Raw genomic sequence first — 16853 nt, 5'->3', positions numbered from 1 at the left:
AAGATGTTTATAAAATGAAAAAATTGAGTGTGTCTCAGTGCTATTTTTTTAATGCAATGAATGATATCCATGAAAAAGAACACCTGAATCTTTTGTTTTGAAAGACAGTGCAAGGTATAGTGAATTTATGGAGATACATCCTGATAAACTTGCATAATGAAATCAGGAGAGTGTATAATAATTTTTTTCTACAGTTATCCATCTAAGCATTGACTTGCTCGCATAGGCACAAAGGGAGATCTCAGTTACAGCAATGAAATAAACATGTTCCAGAGAGGTAATTCCCCTCATCTTCACCTTGATGAATCATAAATTAAAGGGGGAATTTGGGATGATATAGGGAATGAATTTTATTTCATTTTCAGGCAGTTCTGATGTTCTAAGAGCAATGTAAAATTCTAGCATGATATAGTTAACATGATATGTTTATAGAATACCTTACTGAGAAAAATTATTTTCCTTTTTCCTTTCATTGTGATCTTTGTGGATCTTAAAACTAATTCTCATGGCAGCTAGAGAAATGGCTGCCACAAAGTCAGTATTAATGTTAGTGTTTAATTACCAAAACTATTTTAGAAACAAAGAAGACAAAAGGTATAGTATACACCTAGGAAGAATGCGAAAATGTATAACTTCGGTTCTAGATATATTTTCTGAATCAAAATTGCAAATAAAGGCTATGTAACATAGTTTTATCAATATATGTGAACAACATATCAACATATATGATCAAAATGTGAACAAATTTAAAATAAGCTATCTAGGATCACTTGCACCATCTTCATTTGATAAAGAGTTCAATTTAGTAAACATGTTTAGGCATGTCTATGGTTAATCCATAGAATAGGACTTTTTTTTTTTTTTGAAATGGAGTCTCGCTCTCTTGCTCAGGCTGGAGTACAATGGCACAATCTCGACTCACTGCAAGCTCCGCCTCCTGGGTTCACGCCATTCTCCTGCCTCAGCCTCCCGAGTAGCTGGGACTACAGGTGCCCACCACCAGGCCTGGCTAATTTTTTGTATTTTTAGTAGAGATGGGGTATCACCGCATTAGCCAGCATGGTCTTGATCTCCTGACCTCGTGATCCACCCGACTCGGCCTCCCAAAGTGCTGGGATTACAGGCGTGAGCCACCGCGCTCGACCACATTTTTTTTTAATGGAACCACTTTGTTCGTATGACTGATTAAGGTAACACTCAAGCTCACTCTTCTAATTTCAGAATACTAAAGCATTCCTTCTTTGCTCCCAGTTGTAGGAACCTTGTACCTCTGAATGGCTTAACACAGAATATCATTTATTGGCAACAGAATCAAGCTTATTATAATCTGATGAAACTCACCTGGAACAGTAATTACTTTTTTAAAAACAGGAAAATATAGGCTTACACATTTTTCTAAATTTTTTCTAGGAGAAATTCACAGCGTATCAATGTAACACATTTTATCCTAAAATTTTCAAGAGATATTCTTTGCAATACCTGAAATAAAATTTCCTCCCTCCAATTCAAGTCTACTAGAAATTTTGTTTTATTTTGATTACCAGAGCCCTGTATCAATACATATTACAGGGGAAAATAGACATATGAGGCTACATTTCTTAGCAATTCTTCTCATCTTCCATTGCAATTGTATTTTATAAGAGTTTTTACCTTGCTGCTTTACAAATTTAGTGTTACTCTATTCTAGACTCTTATGTTTCAGGTAATGTCCAACTCACACATGAATTCATCAATCCTTTGCTGAGTTCAATTAAACTCTCACAAGGGGGGAGAGTAGAGGGAACTTTTTATTCACAGAGCACCCCTTGAGTTTGGGTTTACTAAAACACTTATGCGTGCTTCAAGATATTTCAGTGACATTTAATAAAAACCATCACAAGGAGACTTAAAAGAAAATGCCATAACACACACCTGACAACTAAATACTTCTCAGTAACACAAACCTGAGAAGATTCAATACAGCCAGGGTAAGCATCTTTCAAGATTAACGGAGAAATCAAGAACAATCGCTTTTATTTTCATTTCTTGGGCAACCACAACACAAACTATTTCAACAAATATGCCTTGTAATGCTAATGCTACCAGAGCTCATAAAGAGGCAATATATTATTCTGAGTTTATTGTCCAGTAACAATTCATCAGCTTTGGGGCTTACTTCATTAGTTCACGGGGGTTCTTTTATTTGTTGAGGGTGATTTTAAAAGATGTTTTATAAAATTCCATAGTCTTTCATCTATATACTATCAAAGACCTGGAGACTTTGGCAGCTTTATTATTAAAAATTCAGTACAGACAAAAGGGGAAATGAATCACAAAGTAAATAAATAAATAAATAAATAAATAAATAAAAAAAAAACAGGGCCAGGCGCAGTGGCTCATGCCTGTAATCCCAACACTTTGGGAGGCTGAGACAGGCAGATCACCTGAGGTCGGGAGTTCGAGACCAGCCGGGCCAACGTGGTGAAACCCTGTCTCTACTAAAAGTACAAAAATTAGCTGGGCATGGTGTCGCACACCTGTAATCCCAGCTACTCGGGAGGCTGAGGCAGGAGAATTGCTCAAACCCAGGAGGTGGAGGTTGCAGTGAGCCAAGATCTCACCATTGCACTCCAGCCTAGGAGACAGAGCAAGACTCCATCTCGAAAAGAAAAAACAGGTAATGCTATGCAAGTCTAGTGCTTAGTCACAAAATACCTATTTCCAGTTCAAAACTCACACTCAGTTTTCTGTTTTTAAACTACTATCATGCATATGCAAATGTAAATTCAGCCATGGGCTGGAAGATTGGCCAATATTAACTAAGGAAAAACTTACACTAAAGGCATTTGTGTGAACCTTATATTCACCTGCAAAGCTATTTGGTGTAAAATAAGAGTTTGACAAATTACAAAAGAAAATATTGGAAGTCACAGGTCTCAACATAGAAGATTTAGGTAGCACAAATGTAACTAATTAATAACATCTGAAGTACATTCTCCCACAGGACTGATGACCATCTGGTTGACCTTGCCCTAGATCAACAGGGAAGGCAAATCTGTAAATCACTGTTTTACAAATGTTATCACTCCATTATTTCACCACAAGAAAAAGGGATGGAACATGAATGGGAGAAGAGACTCATTGTTCTATACACCTTGAAGTTGCCTATGATGCTTATTGCACCTGAAGTAACACAAGACTGAGTGGTTTCTTCTCAAGTTCCACCCAGAGAGAGACAGGCAGAGGACCAAGTTACAGTGATGGAGAAGAATTCAAGACAAAAGAGCCAGTAGGTAAAGTAATTACGAGAGAATCTAAAGGTACTTAGAGATATAAAACAAGTAATGCAAATGACCTCTGTCTGATACAACTTGAAACTATCTGAACTTCTGCAAAACACCTTTCAGCTGCTGATTTTTTATTAGAAAACAGTAATATAACTTTAAAAATATGAAGTAAAAGTATATGTCATATGTATTTAAATATATACTCTTGGCCGGGCGTGGTGGCTCACGCTTGTAATCCCAGCACTTTGGGAGGCCGAGGCGGGCAGATCACGAGGTCAGGAGATCGAGACCATGGTGAAACCCCGTCTCTACTAAAAAATACAAAAAATTAGCCGGGCGTGGTGGCGGGCGCCTGTAGTCCCAGCTACTGGGAGAGGCTGAGTCAGGAGAATGGCGTGAACCCGGGAGGCGGAGCTTGCAGTGAGCCGAGATTGCGCCACTGCACTCCAGCCTGGGCGACAGAGCAAGACTCCGTCTCAAAAATAAATAAATAAATAGATAGATAGATAGATAGATAGATACTCTTAAATACATTAACCCCATACAAAGCTCTGTATTTTGATGTTGAGAATAAACTACTTTGGAGGAAACTTAAAAACCTACTTGGTACAATAGTCAGACGAGTCATCACTTGACTAATGAGAAACTTTAAATAATAATAAATTTGGAACAGGCATTTCAAGCAGGTACACTGTGAAATCTCCTAAGAAAACCGTATTGAACCAAGGTTTAAAATTTGTACATTTTGACAACTGTTTTCACCTGATACTTTCCCTATAACTTGCCTATATAGTTCATTGTAGGAATGTTTAAAATTATTGAGTTACAAATTGTGGAATTTTATTAGATGTATTCTCACTGTTGATACATCTCTTTTAAACAGTATTCAAAGCAAGTGATTTTCTATCTCTCTGAGTATTTGCTCTGTTTTTCTCTCACTTCCTAAGAGTACCAGTAATACACTTGAGAAGAACAAAATATCAGGAATTATATAACTTTGAGATCAACAACTCATGTCATATTCTACATAAGTTACAAATGAAGGCAAGTCTTATTCTGCAAGAATCTTTTTTGAGTTTGAGAGCATTTAAAATATTAGGCATATATTATTTTAAATCCCATCATCACTTCTAGTCACTGTATAGCAGAGCTGTCACTGCCTTACATAGTTCTGAAGTTTGGTTCTAAAAGATTATACTATGTAATTTCCTTCTGTAAAATATGAATTGCAATTGCCTTTTCAAATACAGAATTGGTTCATTATCTCTAGTGACATACTTTTTGTTAATATTTACGTTAGTTTGGATTAATTTTCATGTAATGGAAAAGAAAGCAGGTAGAGACATCTAATCTATTAGATCACTCCATCTCTATATATACTAGGAAAAATATAGAAAATAGACGGGAAATGGCACTACTTCTTAATGCCCTTTCTCTTTTATTTGAAAAGGTATTTCATAGTTCTAACTTGGGAGGAAAAGTGTGGGTAGTCTATAAGATGCTTTAGTAATTAAGGGGCTAAAAAGGATACTTCAAAGGGTCTGTTTTTCCATTTTTCACAACTTAACTGCATAGCTATGGGTTTTAAGGGGAAATGCCTTGCATGTAGGCTAAGGAAGCAACTAGATGCTCACACATTCTAAGTTCCAAATATGGCTCCTTCGGTGCTTATGACAACCTTGGGGAAAGCACTGGTGACTTAAAAAGAAAAAAAAGACAGCCATTTGACTGGCAAGTGTCAGTCATTCTGCTATTTGAAATTTGAGGCCGGGCATGGTGGCTCACCTCGGGAGGCCGAGGCGGGCAGATGACAAGGTCAGGAGATCGAGACCATCCTGGCCAACATGGTGAAACCCCGTCTCTACTAAAAATACAAAAATTGGCTCAGTGTGGTGGCACGCGCCCATAATCCCAGCTACTGGATAGGCTGAGGAAGGAGAATGGCTTGAACCTGGGAGGTGGAGATTGCAGTGAGCCAAGATCGTGTCACTGCACTCCAACCTGGTGACAGAGTAAGACTCTGTCTCAAAAAAAGGAATTTGAGACAGTTTCAGAGACACTCTGCTATAGGAAGGTCTGAGAACATATTGTTTATCAAATGAAAGAAAAAGTATTTGCAATGACACTAAAGTTTATGCAGACAGAGTTGAAAGAAGTAATAAAATTATAAATGACCTTGATTGGCAGGCTGGTGTTCCTCATCCATGTCTTGCTCCATCTGTCCAATTAGTATGGGTTACTTGACTAACCAAATTCATTCATCTGTAAGTCCTTTGAACTACATACATTAAAGCTCATGCAAACCATTCCCTCAGAAGACCTTGAACCTTTTATGTATGTGAAAATCTGAAATCACACCCATTTCCCTAAGCTTCTGAGGACATTTGTATACAACAACAATCAAAAGCATATTTCCAATTATTCTTTTAGGTCCTTTTCAATTAATTAGGGGACTATGCCAATCTCAGGAAATCCTTGTGGAAAAAGAAGAAACACCATTAGAACAACACACGGAGTAACCAGTTTTGAGACTAATGCCCAAAAAATTAATTGGGAGAATTTTTTAGTAATTGAACCTGCATAGCTCTTTCTGCTGCTGAGGATTAGCACAAAGGAGCAATTTCTTCACATTACCAGGTGAATAGTAAGATCAAAGATGCTAGGCTTTGAGCTCATGCCCATCTCCCCTATGAGTACACAGGCAAGCGCAGAAGAATTATTTTACAAAAAGCAGCATATACTATAAGCATTTTCATAAATATTGCCTCAAATCCAACAGAGGGTCTTTGTCTATTAACCAATCATTTAAAATAGCTATTGTCCTCCACAAAGCAGCCCAGTAAATATTTTTAAAATTAATATCCGGTAATATTTTATACTCTTAATTTTTGAATCTGGATAAGGAAGAAAACAAAACTTAAAATAACATTTTTCCCAGAGTGTTTATCAACTCTCTTACCATCAAATGTCAAATAAACTCTTGCTTGGGGCTGGGAAGATCCTTTTACACAGATAGAACAAATAAATACTCCAACCAACACGCAAATTGTCCGGAATGCCATTTCTTCAGATATGCAAGTTAACATCCAAGGGAAAATACCTTTAAGAGAGAGATAACAAGTTTGTTATATCTCATTTCACATTTTAGGAGTAGGAAAAACAGCAATCTAGACAAAACACCCTATTCACAAAAGAACCATCTGAACTTTTACAGTAATGCAAACAGTAGGAGGTGCTGTGTCTTTGCTTCTCAGACGTGAAAATGTGGATTTGATTCATCTGTGTCTGGAAGCCTTTGCAACAAGAGAAACTTTCATCTTCCAGCAAATTGATGCTACCATCAAAACAGAATAAAGCAGTGAGGAAAAACACTGATACCCAAAGGAAAGCCCAATATTTTAACGGATCTTCTTTCTAGAAATCAATTACGTTAAAAAGTCTTGAATAGCACTGTGCTAAAAGACTATTACTGGATGAGAACTCTTTCCCCCCCACTAACGTAACAGCAGTAGCAAAATCTCACATGAGCATTCATGTGTACCTACTCACTTCTACAGTCATTAGCTCTTTTGGAGTAATTGTCTCTGGAAATGGTGTTTCCTTACATAAATCTATGTGTGCTCAATCCTGGATCACTAAAGGCAGTGGAATCAGTTATCTGCCATTTTATCCAGATGACCAACAGGCATTTGTTAAATGATGCAGATGAGGTAACCACGGACTAGTGCCAAATTCAAACCAGTGACCTAGTGGTGAGCAATCCAGTGAGCCATGTATCCACCAATGCATATTTTAAATAAATCAACCAGAATGTGGGCTGTCAAAATTCCCAAAGATAAATCAAAGAGACAGGTGTCACTGCTTGAAACTATAGATATAAAATTAGTACATGCTATTAACTAATATCTGAATCCCAAGAAAGACGAGATACTGTGTTACCATAAACCTACAGGAGCTCTAGTGGCTACATCATGTAAAATAAACTCAGGACCATTAAAGAAACACAATCATTTTGCTTCTACCATAATTATACAATAAAATGACCCAAGAGTCCAATAAAGAAATTTATTTTTACAGGTTACAATGCTGATCTTCATTATTTGGCTTTTCAAATTGAAATTTCAGTCAAAATTATTAATTTCTTTGTAGGAACCACTAACAACTGAGAAAGACAGCTTCATTAATACAGAATAAAAAGAAATGGAACATGCAATTTTAAAGAAAAATTGTAAGTAGATTTCCTAGGTGGTGCATGTTATGAGAGTTAGAAATGAAATTCTTTTACCACACAGATGGAGGAAACTCTAGAGATGTTTGTGTTGGTAATTTTCAAAAGAAACAGTTTCTTCCTGCTTCCACAACCTCTTCACCCTGTCATCCCTAAATTAACTTAGAAGGAAACTGATTTTATGGGTGACTTTCCTTTAGTAATTTGCCCCTTGGTTCTGTTGACTTCATAGTTAAAGCCAAAAGAAAAAAACTATTAATATGCCTAACCTTTGTTATGTTTACTGAGCAAGTTGATATTATTTGCACTTTTTTTTTGCATATTGGTAAGATAAGGTAAGAACCTTATATGTTTCTCTCAAAGGTACATATACAACCAATTGCGAAGAACACTGGGGATACAATGGCAGGTGAAACGAAGATAGTCCACAGGGCAGTTTGATTTACATCCTACCTAGTGATGAGGAGTGAGAGACTGAAAGCCAAGTGTCTTAAATACGCCCCCGCCTCCCCAACAGTATCTTACAACTTCTTCCCTTTAACTCAGACACAGACGTTCCTCTTGGTGTTTTCACTTCTGCTGATCGCAAACTAATAACACACAAGAAAAGAATTATCTTATCTCCTCTGGAGCAATTTTGCCTTTGAAGGCACTGTAATACTCAACTCGAAACTCTCCGCAGGTGTCACCGCCTAAAGAAACAACTCGAGCAGGGCTCTCAGCAAGGGGAAAGCTTCCCTGACAAACCGCGTGTGCTCTTAAGAAAATGTCCAGGCTTGAGCATACCAATGTATGAAAAATCAATATACAGGCCAAAAAAGTTATACTTTGCTAAATCTGTAATGCGGAAAATGACCAATTTAGCTTACCGAGGTTGGAAGAAATCACGGAAAAGTCATCAGTTTGCCACCGGGGTTGGATCCGCTTGTGTCTCCAGTCCTTTTCCCAGACGACCTTATTTTCTAGCACGTCGCAAAGGTGAAATTCTTTCTTCCAGGTCCTCTGAGTTTCTTTGTAAAGGAATCTCAGCGCTGCAATGCCGCGGCACCCGGAGCTCTTCTCCGCGTCGCTCAATCAAGCACCTCGGAGTGAATGGAAAGTGGCCGGACGCCGGGGGCGAGCGCTCTTGGTGTCCGATTACAGCGCCGCGGCGCGCGGCTCCGGCTGTCCCGGCGCGCCGCCCAACAGGCTCGCATCACCGCCGCGCAGCCCCGGTCGCATCTCCGCCAGCCGCGAGGCCCCACCCCGAGCGTGCCCGCAAGAGCCTGGCAGGGAGCCGCGGGGGCGGGCCGGGCGGGGCTGACCCTTAGAGCCCGCGGCTGGCCAGACCGCAGGAATGCGCGGCCGCAGGCTGGAGCTCTAGCTCCGCAACTCTGCTCCTTTCGCAGTCCGCGGCGGAGTGAGCAACTTGCTGGGTGCGCTCCACGGGTTTTGTTGCCGGCGGCTCTTGAAGACTTACACAGGCTTTGCCTGGCCATAAATATCAAAGTGCAAAAGAGTTGTGGCTTTTTATTTTCTTTTTTTTTTTTTTTGCCAGGGAAGGATCACTGCCTTTTAAGGCAAAGAGATGCGTTTTTAAAAGGACATGAGTTTTGTCCTTATTCTGCTGCGTTTTTTTTTTTTTTTTTTTTTTTTTGGAGACGGAGTCTCACTCTGTCGCCAGGCTGGAGTGCAGTGCAGTGGTGTGATCATGGCTCACTGCAACCTCCGCCTCCCGGGTTCAAGCGATTCTCCTGCCTCAGCCTCCCGAATAGCTGGGACTACAGGCTCCCACCACCACGCCCAGCTAATTTTTGTATTTTTAGTAGAGACGGGATTTCACGAGGTTGGCCAGGATGGTCTGGATCTCTTGACCTAATGGTCCGCCCGCCTCAGCCACCCAAAGTGCTGGGATTACAGGCGTGAGCCACCGCGCCGGGCCTCTGCTGCGTATTTTCTAAAACAGGTCAAGATAAACGACAATCTTGTTGCACAAGTGTATCCTTTTAATGGGTATTGTTTCCTACTGAGTTTCCTTAATGCCCTGAAGGCAGTAATTCTGTTGACCCCTCCACGCTGACTCATATCCAGTACGTTCCCCCCCCACCATACTCCCAAACATAATTACACGAAGAAATTATTTGACAATTCTATGTTGAGAGGCTGTTCTGAGTTATGCCAACAGATTGCCATAACCACACATCTACAGAAATACATCAGAGGTATATTTCCAGCATTACTTTCAGGTACACTCGTTAAACTCTGGAACTGACTTTGATGTTTAAGTGAAAATTACTTCTCGGGACCACAATAAACTAGATGTTGAAACATCGGGAGAAATGAGCTTTGATCCCCATAAAACAAGCAGGCACTTGCTTAAAATCACTGTGGGCCACAGCCCAGCAGATGTCACTCTACAGAAGGAACGTGGAGTGTAATATCTCCACCTTATACCTGACAATTCACATAATGAAGCAGAATCATTACATTCTTATAAACTGTATCATAGAAAACACCTCTGGGGGTGCAAAATCATTGCTCAGTGGGAAAGTTGAATGAAATCTCAGGTAGGAGGAAGAAGTGAGTGAGACACATCTTTCGTGTGTCTGGGGCCCACCTCTTGTGTTCAGTAAACACACACATGTCTCAGATTCACGCTGCATAGTCAAGAAACGAAGGATCAAGTCAAATAATGCAAATTTAAGAGTTCAAAAATACTATTCCAGGGCTAATATTATCTCCAAACGTCAAAAAATTAATATAGTAACAACAGTTAAAATTTTTTTTTGTGATGATGTGTGAGAAGATCCTTGACATAAATTTGTAATAAGGAATTTAACCCCCAAAATACTGACAGTATTAAAATCCAGATGTCAATGTGAATAAGCACTATGCGTGCTTCTCCGAAATACTTCTGAAACTGAGTAAGATCCAGGTTATATACTCTCCACTATTATCCTCCTACTGATACCTCATTCCGCATTTATATGTTAAGCAGGGAGAAGAATAAATCATTAGACAGATGAGTGTGGGGATTAAACTAATTTAGAAATTGGAGCTGTTAGAAATTGATCAACAAATTCACCTAAGATGGAATTTGTTTATACATTTTAAGTTTGGGAAAACCACGATAAAGAGTTGCAAGATGAAATGCATCTCAAACGGTGTATTTACAAAGGAGCTTAATTCCAAACTCAATTTACAAACACTAATGAATTAGCTCAATCTGTTACACATTCAGGGGTTTGGAGGCCTTGACAAATAGCTTAGATTTAATCACAGCCCATGAAATTTGTGCCGAAATTCCCTCAATATTGCCCAAATAAACCTCTTTTCAATGTGCTCCTGGGATTTAATGGTATTTGCTTAGCTCTGAGACGTTTACAGTTGGCCACACCTCAAAATGAATCATAAAAATACTGATAGGCTTTAGCCAAGATAGATTCAAGCACAAGGACACAGTGCTCATGCTTGCCAGAGACTTAGGCCACAGAGTGGAATTTTAACAGTGGCACTAGAAGCCCCTAAGATTAATCTCTGCCCACGTTTCCCCACACTGCTTAAAACACCTTGACAAAACAAGACTTGCCTAAGAAACATTTCTGGGCACTACCACTTTTTTAAGACTTCAGCTTTGACTGTCCTTACAAGTGGAAAACAACAGCTAATTGAGAATGCTGTTTTCAGTAAGGGGGACACTAAATGGATCTACAGGAGTAATGGCACAACTAAATTTAGAGAGCACTAATTACAATGTTTGCACCCAGCAAAACGTTTTAGACGAACAGCCAAACTAAAATACTTAGGATCACTTTTATTAAGACATTTTAGAAATGGTACAGTATCTTACACACTGAAATGTCTCTGCCTGCCAAGGTGTAGTGGGCATATTTTTAATATTTTATGTTTTTGATGGTCCTGAGGAATGCTATTTAACTTAAAAGTCTAGCACCAATTTTGAGTTACATACTTTTCTCCAGGAGTTTCTGCAGCTATACATTATCTTATTTCATATTTAAAGAAAACAGATTTTTCCCTATTATCCAGATGAGTCATGTAAATAAACTCTACCCTAACCAGAGAATATTAATCATTCAGAGGTTAAAAATTGTCTTACTATTTAGTCATAACTGATATTTGTAATAGAAAATAGATCGTGTATTTGCCAGGTACTTTGCTTATTATCTGCAAAGCATTCTTTAATGAAGTTACAATTTTCCATGAGAGAACGTTGAAGGTTTGCCCAAAGTCAAATGGGTAGTAAATATTAGAATAGGAAGAGAAACTCAAGCATGATTGCCTTAATGTCTCATGTTTTTCAGTAAGTTTCAATAGCTTCCTATTACCTTTTTTGCTTAACATTTTTCTCCTCTTTTCTACTTCCCTCTCTTTCTCCTTCACTCAACTTCCATATGCCATCCTTTTAAGTTTCCTGAACTGTATCTTTGGAAAGTCTGAACTTCCAATGGTTACTTACTTTATTTACATCAGCCTTATGTCTCCTTGGGTTACATTAGCAGCTCTGAGACCAAGCCGGTCAAACAGGTCTGGTCTAGAAATCTGTGTGTGAAACTGCTACCTGCACAGCAAATAAGCTTTAATATTTCCTCTATCAAATCATTTCTAATTTTTCAATAAGATGAGTGTATCTGTATTTTCATTCTTAGTCTATTGCTAATCTAGATTGCTGACTGTTTTTTCTCTGTTGCTATGTAGTACTCTATGCTTCTCAAATTGTAGGGTTCTTGACATTAAACAAAATAAACTGGCAACAGTGGTTTGCACTGGAGAGGAAAGTTGGCTAGAAAGGTTTCATGGTTCACTCTGTCTTACATTTATAATTTTAAACGAGGTGAGTGTATAAGCTATTACAAAGTTCAAAGTTTAAGTCCTCAATATTTATTTAAACACCTTTAAGCATATCAAATATGTTAAGTGCAATATTTCCCAACTCAACCAAAATAAAAGCATATTGCCTCTAATGTTTATATATGACAATATTTCATGGAAAAGTAGAATAGTAAAGAATAGTACAGAATTTCAGTAGTGAGAATCCCTTAGTGAATTTACTTCTTTAGTACAAAAATGTCATGTGTGCATGACAAAGTTTGTAAAAGAGTTATTGTGATCATTCACATTTTCATCACAAGGACAAAATGTAAACTTTCTATTTGTTTTGTCCTTCTTGGAATATTTCATGTGAAGCCTCAGTGAGGACAGAGTATATGTATTTGAGATTATATACAACTGTAATCCCACAGTTACTTAATAAATAATGTTTGCTAGTTGAATATATGCACACACATCCAGTCATGTCTTGAGAAAAGCCAACAGCTTTTATGAATCGTATTGGATCTCAAGCTCTCTGTCTCTACACCTGGAAGACCAAAACCACTTCCCATATCTGTTCTCACAGGAGAGCCATGAGAGGCCTGCATAAGTGCCTCTGATTGTCAGATGCATGTAATGAGGCTCAAAAATAATAGCCAGCTGGAGCAATGAATGCAGGACTGTTAGTTACGGCTAATTGACTCCCATCTACAGCCCTTTGAAATGGGCAAGGGCCTTTCCATGTAATCTTCAGATTTTACTATTGTTATCCTCTTCTTGGACTTTAAATGGTTGACTAGAAAGTGGAGTATTAAATTGTGCAAAGAACTTTCACATCCTAGCAGATGCATTCTCATAATGAAAGTCACATGAGAAATCCTGCTGTCTTCTCTAACAGTGATTTCTAGGAGGCAGAGGGGGCTTTGTAGGAAATTTGCAAAGAATCAACCACTTATTCAGTTTATTTGTTTTATTTTTAGTCATGAGGCTTTGAAATTTTTTTCACTTTTAATTTCAGGGGTACATGTGCAGGTTTGTTATATAGGTAAATTAATGTTAGGGGTGTTTGTCGTATAGGTTATTTCATCACCCAAGTGAGCTTAGTATCCATTAGTTGTTTTTCCTGATCCTCTCCCTCCCCGCATCCTCCACTCTCTGATAGGCCCCAGTGTCTGTTGTTCCCCTCTATGTGTCCATGGGTTCTCATCATTTGTGGCATTTAATAACTTTAAAGAAGGATATACAATTTTCATTATTCAACAAATGACATAATTTAAGATATAAAGCTCTTGGAATATATTTCAATTAAATATTTTTCCTTGATCAATTTTGTTCACTGCAATGGACTCACTGAACTTTAGACTAGAGGTGTACTAGAAGGAGCAACATGATTTAAAGCGCATGCATTATTAATAGACATTTGAGGAAGTGTATTTCTTTCAATCTCCATAACAGCCCTAAAAAAGAAGATATAAGTACCTCCATCATGGAAACAAGAATGCCGGTCAGAAATTTAAGGTGCTTTCCCCTACTTTGGTCCCTAGGCAATAAATTCAGGTCTGCCTGTCCCACAGTCCATGTGTTTCCTGCTTTCTACCACCTCTTGGCAAACACATCTAATAAAAAGCTCAGTAAATAAGAAATGGGAGTGGAGACTTTTACTTTCCTCCTAGGCTCTTTAGGTCCTGAAGAAGGTTTTCTGTTTTAGTTGGATGTTTATCACATTACATTTCAGATTTGAATGATAAATACAGACATTGTATCTTCACTCAAATTATAGACAGCTCGACAGCAGAAACAGTGTCTAATTCTCCTTAGTATCCTTTAGAATACCAAGAACCAAGATGATTAATGAACAGCTTTGGCAGATAAATGGAGAAGGGGTTCAGGGAATATGGGTAGAAGCAAAGAGGGAATCAACAGCAAATTGACCACATAAATGATTACACATCATAAAACAGAAAATCATACAAATTATTTTATTACCCATCCAAGTACATTTATAGTAATATAAATTAAATCTATTCTCTTTAAATATCTAGTTTGTTACTCATGTAAATACAGTAAATTAAAACCCAGAAACAAATTTGCACAGTGGATTCAAGCCTAAGTAACAGGAAGTTCATCAATATCAAGTGTAATTTTAAAATTAAAAGTTGCAGGTTCCCTGTTTGCAAATTGTCACCAGGGTTACTGAAGTCTTTTGTTCATGTACTGAAGGATAAAGTTGCAGCTTATTTCCATGGCTCATACAATCTCCTTCCACTTCTTGGGTCCAGGTTAATTCTTCACCCCTTCTCGCTCATTCCGTCCCCTGGCACCTTAAATTCTGTGTGTATCTGATGTCCTACCTGACCACTATTTGACTACACTATTCTTCCTCACACTTCCGTGGCTTTGCAAATGCTCCTCTATCTTTAATACATCCTCTCTATGGTATAATCCTTTTCTTTAATCCTAAACAAAATTAATCAAGTCCTAGATGTCATATAGAGTTGTAACTGTATCAATTTTGATGTCAAATAAATTTACGTGCAAATCACCAGTTCCTAACTAACTATATATGTTGGGTATTGTTTGATTTCCACTTCTAGTGTTGTTATTTGTAAAATGAGAAAGCAACTACCTTTAGGTTTATTGGTTAAAAACTATAATGTGTTAGTTAAATACTACAATGTGTGTGAACACCTCTCTCACTTTGTATTCTCTTAAGTTTTTCGGGTATATCATTTAATGTTACAATTATGTGAAAATTTTCTCCATTGACTCCCAACAGCTCCAGAGTAGGACATAGGAATCTTAGACATTGTAGCCAGCTAAAGCCAAGTCTTGGCACGTGGTGACAGCTGAATAAATGGTTGATCAATTAATTAAACTGGCCTTTTATTTTAATGATGATTTGAGGACCTTGAAGACCCAAATATCTTATTGTCACTGAGACTGTGGTATTTCAACACATGTGATTTCTTATAGGATTCTTAAGTAATCACTTTCCAAGGTTCATAATTTTACTCCAAAGGTAATTATGTTTGTATTATCCCCTTTAGACCATATTTAAATTTTATTTTGAGTCTGTAAAAACTTTGGGAACATTTGAACTGGTTTGATTCTTGATAATCAGCTGCTACAGGAATAGGTGCTTTGGATTAATTCTATTTTTTTTTTTTTTTTTTTTTTGAGACAGGGTCTCGCCTCGGCTGGAGGACACTGATGTGATCATAGCTAACTTAAGTGCAGCCTCAACCTCCAGGGCTCAAGCAATTCTCCCACCTTAGCCTCCTGAGTAGCTAGGACTACAGCCATGCACCACCATGCCCGGCTATTTTTTGTGAGACAGTGTCTCCTCATGTTGCTCAGGCTGGTGTCCAACTCCTGCTGGGCTCAAGCGATCCTCTTGCCTATCCCTTACAAAGTTCTGAGATTACAGGCACCAGCCACCGTGCCCAGCCTTAAATTCTCTTTTAAGTTTTAAAAATTAAGATTCAGAAATTACGTTTTTAATTTTCTGTTAACAGATTAGAATAAGATTCTCTCAAAATCATATCACAGTAAAAATAAAAAGAAAATATGATTACAAAGAAACTAGTAGCAATTCCTGGCATAGGAAGGAAAAAGGTTTTCTAGTACATAAATTCAATATAAATTTATTTTTTCTCATGTTGCATTGTGGATTTCATCTACTAAAGTCTCAATTTAAGGCAACAAAAACATAATTCTTTAAAACCTAAATTTTCTACTAATTATATTTTTATATTTTCATCTATTCTGTAAGTTTCTATCTCAAGTGTTTTCTTTATTTTTAAGGTAGACATCATTTAAAATAATCCATATATAAGAATCTGGAGTTACCTAATGCATTTATAATAACATTGTGTCCAGAATTGGTTCTTTCCGGTGGGTTCTTGGTCTCACTGACTTCAAGAATGAAGCCGCGGACCCTCGTGGTGAGTGTTACAGTTCTTTTTTTTTTTTTTTTTTGAGACGGAGTCTCGCTCTGTCGCCCAGGCTGGAGTTCAGTGGCGTAATCTCGGCTCACTGCAAGCTCCGCCTCCCGGGTTCACGCCATTCTCCTGCCTCAGCCTCTCCGAGTAGCTGGGACTACAGGCGCCCGCCACCACGCCTCGCTAATTTTTTTATATTTTTAGTAGAGACGGGGTTTCACCGTGGTCTCGATCTCCTGACCTCGTGATTCGCCCGCCTCGGCCTCCCAAAGTGCTGGGATTACAAGCGTGAGCCACCGCGCCCGGCCTTTTTTTTTTTTTTTTTTTTTTGAGACGGAGTCTCACTCTGTTGCCCAGGTTGGAGTGCAGTGGCGCAATCTTGGCTCACTGCAAGCTCCGCCTCCCGCGTTCATGCCATTCTCCTGCCTCAGCCTCTCCGAGTAGCTGGGACTACAGGCGCCTGCCACCACGCCCGGCTATTTTTTTTTTTTGTATTTTTAGTAGGGACGGGGTTTCACCGTAGTCTCGATCTCCTGACCTCGTGATCCCCCGGCCTCAGCCTCCCAAAGTGCTGGGATTACAAGCGTGAGCCACCGCGCCTGGCGAGTG

The 16853-nt window shown here is 38.5% G+C and overlaps 1 protein-coding gene across 1 annotated transcript in view; it reads right to left on the bottom strand.

Annotated features, from left to right (window-relative positions):
- Positions 1-7856, bottom strand: part of SEMA3C (semaphorin 3C) — a 183023-nt gene extending 175167 nt beyond the window's left edge. Inside the window, exons 1-2 of the mRNA XM_058425291.1 lie at positions 7838-7856; positions 6226-6366 (exon numbers count right to left, since the gene is read on the bottom strand). Of these exons, the coding sequence (XP_058281274.1) occupies positions 6226-6352 (127 nt within the window). The 5' untranslated portion in view covers positions 6353-6366; positions 7838-7856. The remainder of the gene's footprint in view (positions 1-6225; positions 6367-7837) is intronic.
- Positions 7857-16853: the final 8997 nt, after the last annotated feature.

The sequence above is a fragment of the Hylobates moloch genome, unplaced genomic scaffold (assembly GCF_009828535.3).
Source record: "Hylobates moloch isolate HMO894 unplaced genomic scaffold, HMol_V3 SCAFFOLD_1, whole genome shotgun sequence".
NCBI classification, from domain to species: Eukaryota; Metazoa; Chordata; class Mammalia; order Primates; family Hylobatidae; genus Hylobates; species Hylobates moloch.
Note: the sequence above shows the minus strand (reverse complement) of the source record. Positions and strands in the feature narration are given on the sequence as shown.